The sequence below is a fragment of the Ostrea edulis genome, chromosome 9, assembly GCF_947568905.1.
Source record: "Ostrea edulis chromosome 9, xbOstEdul1.1, whole genome shotgun sequence".
Classification (NCBI taxonomy): domain Eukaryota; kingdom Metazoa; phylum Mollusca; class Bivalvia; order Ostreida; family Ostreidae; genus Ostrea; species Ostrea edulis.
The window spans coordinates 3,746,793-3,750,468 of record NC_079172.1 but is presented as its reverse complement, the minus strand read 5'-3'; the positions used below and the strand labels follow the sequence as shown (position 1 = coordinate 3,750,468).

General features: G+C 40.8%; 1 protein-coding gene across 1 annotated transcript; it reads right to left on the bottom strand.

Moving 5' to 3' along the window:
- Positions 1 to 2,489: 2,489 nt before the first annotated feature.
- On the bottom strand, positions 2,490 to 3,676 carry LOC125659942 (omega-amidase NIT2-like). The gene has a single exon (XM_048891754.2). The coding sequence runs from the start codon at positions 3,483 to 3,485 to the stop codon at positions 2,658 to 2,660; it is 828 nt and encodes a 275-aa protein (XP_048747711.2). The 5' UTR covers positions 3,486 to 3,676; the 3' UTR covers positions 2,490 to 2,657.

Below are 3,676 nucleotides of genomic sequence, written 5' to 3'. Positions count from 1 at the left end.
TTCCTCAGAATCTTTAGCCCGTGTTTTAATAGTCAGATTTATAATAAAATATCAGAAGTTACTTGTTCAATATCAATGAAGTACATTCAGCGATAAAAGTTCTGCCACGATGTACGTCTAGGTATGTCGGACTGACACCTCTGGATTCTGAAAATGTCCATCTCTTCGATTAGCGAGTAAAATTTATCCCAGCCTGTACTTGTAAGTGAAAGGCCACTGACAGATTTCCAGCTGTCTGCCCACAAATTTTATACAGTTACAAATACAAGTATAACCATAAAGAAATTCGTCGTCACAAACCATCTTTAAAGTGACATTTACACATGCAATGTTTTGAAAATAAAATAACTTAAAATTGAACGCTCTGAATTTATAGTCGGCAAGAGTGTGTACCTGTCAATACAGCCATTTTGATTAAAACATTTGGAGTTTTACTCAAATTATTTTGTAAATTTGTGGCGAAAAGGGGGGTCTAAATCTGTCATTGCAATTTCTGTTATGACACGATACGTGCCTATACATAATCAAGTACATTTCAAGGGGGCTAAAACGAATAAAAGAGGGAAGATACAGAGACGTCAAGACGTCAAAAGCATTCTATTGGGGGGTTAAACTTACCTTCCCCCAGAGAGTACATTTCAGAATATGGCAGCCCCCCCCCCCCCCCCCCCCGGGATTACACAGATGTATGAAAAATAATTTATATCAATCGAGCAATATTGACCAAGATTAATTTTAAATTTCTTTTATTTAATTACCTATTTTTCTGCATTTTAAACATATCAGTTGATATTAACAATTCCGGCCTCATGCTGCAGTGTACAAATGATTTGCACACAGAATGAACACGTCCAGATACTTTGGAGAAAGTTACCCAAACATTGCAGTCTGGTTTATTTTTGAAAGAGTCGATTGGTAGTGGTGGGATAATTTTAGCCCTGATAAAACAATGAGAGCGTTGATTTCCTAATTTAATTATTTTTTTTTACTATTTTGGAAAGGGGGGATGTTATGCAAGATCTTTGCACGTGTCGATCCTTGTAAAAACCCGAGCTTTGAGTTGATGAGATGCCATCATCTCTTGAGAATCAGAAGTTCTGTTCTGATTTCATACAAAATAATTATGTCAGTCGTTATTGGAGACATATGTAAACGAATGAATGTCTGCATGATTTCCAATTTAATTTTTAAACCCCCCCCCCCCCACCCCGAAAAATCACACCCGACTCGATCAAGAAATTCGTTTTTGTTTCCATTAACATTTTCTTACTCTCTCATACAAATGATTTCAACTGTTTTCGAGTTTGAACAGCACCCATACTAATATAACTCTTATAATATATGCGAAGTATGAGTGGGTTACTACCCGGAAGTTGTCATATTCACACTAAATGTAAGAATACAAAGAGAGATAACTCACGTTTTCGGAAAGGCCTATAGTCGACCCTCCTGAACGCATTTGTCGTACACTTTATAAAATTTGTTCACAGCCATATTCGAGGTCTGTTCTGTTTTTGTACGAAACGCGGACAAACACTTGTAAAATCTCAAAAATGAGAAAGGATCTGTCCAATATCGTTGTATGACGAACCCACTACAAACAATTAAACTGAATCCGTTAATAACAATTCCATAGAGGACAAATATAATTGTCATAAATATTGTCCTTCACTACCTTTTGATATTTATAATCCCCCAATCTCTCTCTCTCTCTTTTGGTGGTTTTTTTGTTGTTGTTGCAAAAATGTGGACGTTTGTGCGTACAAACGTATGCCTGGCTACGCGCCTGCCTGAGGAAGTGACGGATCGTTCCTAGGACTTATCGAATTGTTCATGTCGTTGGTTATAGTTTTATATATATATATATATTAATGATTGTTAAAATTGTACATGCCCCCTGAGGGCCCTTGATTGGTGGGGAAATGGTAGCGGTCAGCTGGGTTCGATCGCCGGTGGCCAGTTAGATCAGTTGATAGCACACCTGACCAAAGATTCAGAAGGCCCGGGTTTGAATCCCAGTCTGGTCCATTGCATTTTCTCCCTACCTGTTATATTTGATGCCGTAGACCAGCCCCTGGAACTAACAGGTGATTTCAAATGCCTGCCAGAGGATAAAGATCCTGGGTTGACGTCTTCAAGTAAGAAGACATTTACAGAGGGAGGAATGTAGCGATCAGTCTGGTTTTCTCCCTCCCCACCCCTGGACTTGCAGGTGTAAGTCCTGTCGGGGACAAAAAGAATCTGGGTTGTGTCTTTAAGGACGAAGGTATTTAAGGAGGAAGGAATGTAGCGGTCAGCCGGGTTCGATTCTCGGTGGCCAGATAGCTCAGTTGGTAGAGCACCTGAATAGAGATTCAGGGGGGCCGAGTTTGAATCCCGGTCTGGTCCGTTGCATTTTCTACCTTCCAGCTACAAAATAAATGCACACACACACACACACACACACAGAGAGAGAGAGAGAGAGAGAGAGAGAGAGAGAGAGAGAGAGAGAGGAGATCTATTCTTTATAATGCACATCAATCTGTTTAGATTAAATATATATTCAATGACTCCGATTTATTCTCGAACACGTTTTGATAAACAGCAAACAAGTGCATTGAATAAATTTAACAAAACACTGATTAATAAGAGTACAACTGCAAGTATAAAACTCGACTTTATGCCCCTTTCCATTCCAGCGTGTACATATCGTTCCGCTTTTGTTTTCCAATAGGAATCTGTTCCCGAACTTCGTCCGCGTATGTCGGGTCAATTTCACTATACAGAATAGTCTCTTCGTGTTCTGTTGTCACTATAACTTCTCCCCAGGGGTTTACAACACTACTATGACCCCAGGCCACATATTTTGCCTCCGTGTCACGTGCTGGAGAAACCGTGGCAACATATAGTTGGTTATCCAGTGCACGCCCCCTCTGCAGCAGCTCCCAATGGGCAGGGCCAGTCGTCATATTAAAAGCACCAGGATACACTAAAAGTTTGCAATTCTGCTTTGCATATACCTGTGCCAATTCTGGAAATCTTATATCATAGCAGATTCCAACTCCCACTTTGCAGAAAGGTGTGTCGAATATCGTGAAACTGTTCCCCGGACTGAGGGTTTCGGACTCCTGGAATCGGATTTTCCCAGGGACGTCGATGTCAAATAAATGAATTTTTCTGTGTTTAGCAATCATTTCACCCTTGGGGTTGAACACACAACATGTGTTGAACAGTTTGCCGTTTTCGTCTTCTGGAATAGATCCGCCGATAAGATATATTTGATTTTCTTTTGCCATGTTTGACAGAGAATCAAACGAAGTTCCAGGAATTTTTTCGGCATATTCTGGGAAGTAATTAGTCCCATAAGGCGAGTTGAAGCACTCTGGAAGAGACACAAGTTTAGCACCTTCCTTTGCTGCCCGTGACACCAGTTGTGCAGCACGCTTCAAATTGTCAGCCTTTGTTGCTGAAACCGCAAGTTGCACCAATGCGATTTTGAACGACATTATTAATAGAGTGATCTCCCGTTATCGTGGCATTGGGTAATTTTAGTAGTTCGCACAACCGGGAATCGCCCGCTTGAGGATTTTTACTCACATGGAGACGTCACCACAGCCGGAGAAGGGCTGCAAAATTTAGGCCTATGCTCGGCACTAATATAATGGCCTTTGAGCAGGGAGGGAGGGATCTTTATTAT

Bases quoted from the DNA above. Each gene is read 5' to 3' on its own strand.
- LOC125659942 (XM_048891754.2), bottom strand. From the start codon at position 3,485: ATGTCGTTCAAAATCGCATTGGTGCAACTTGCGGTTTCAGCAACAAAG.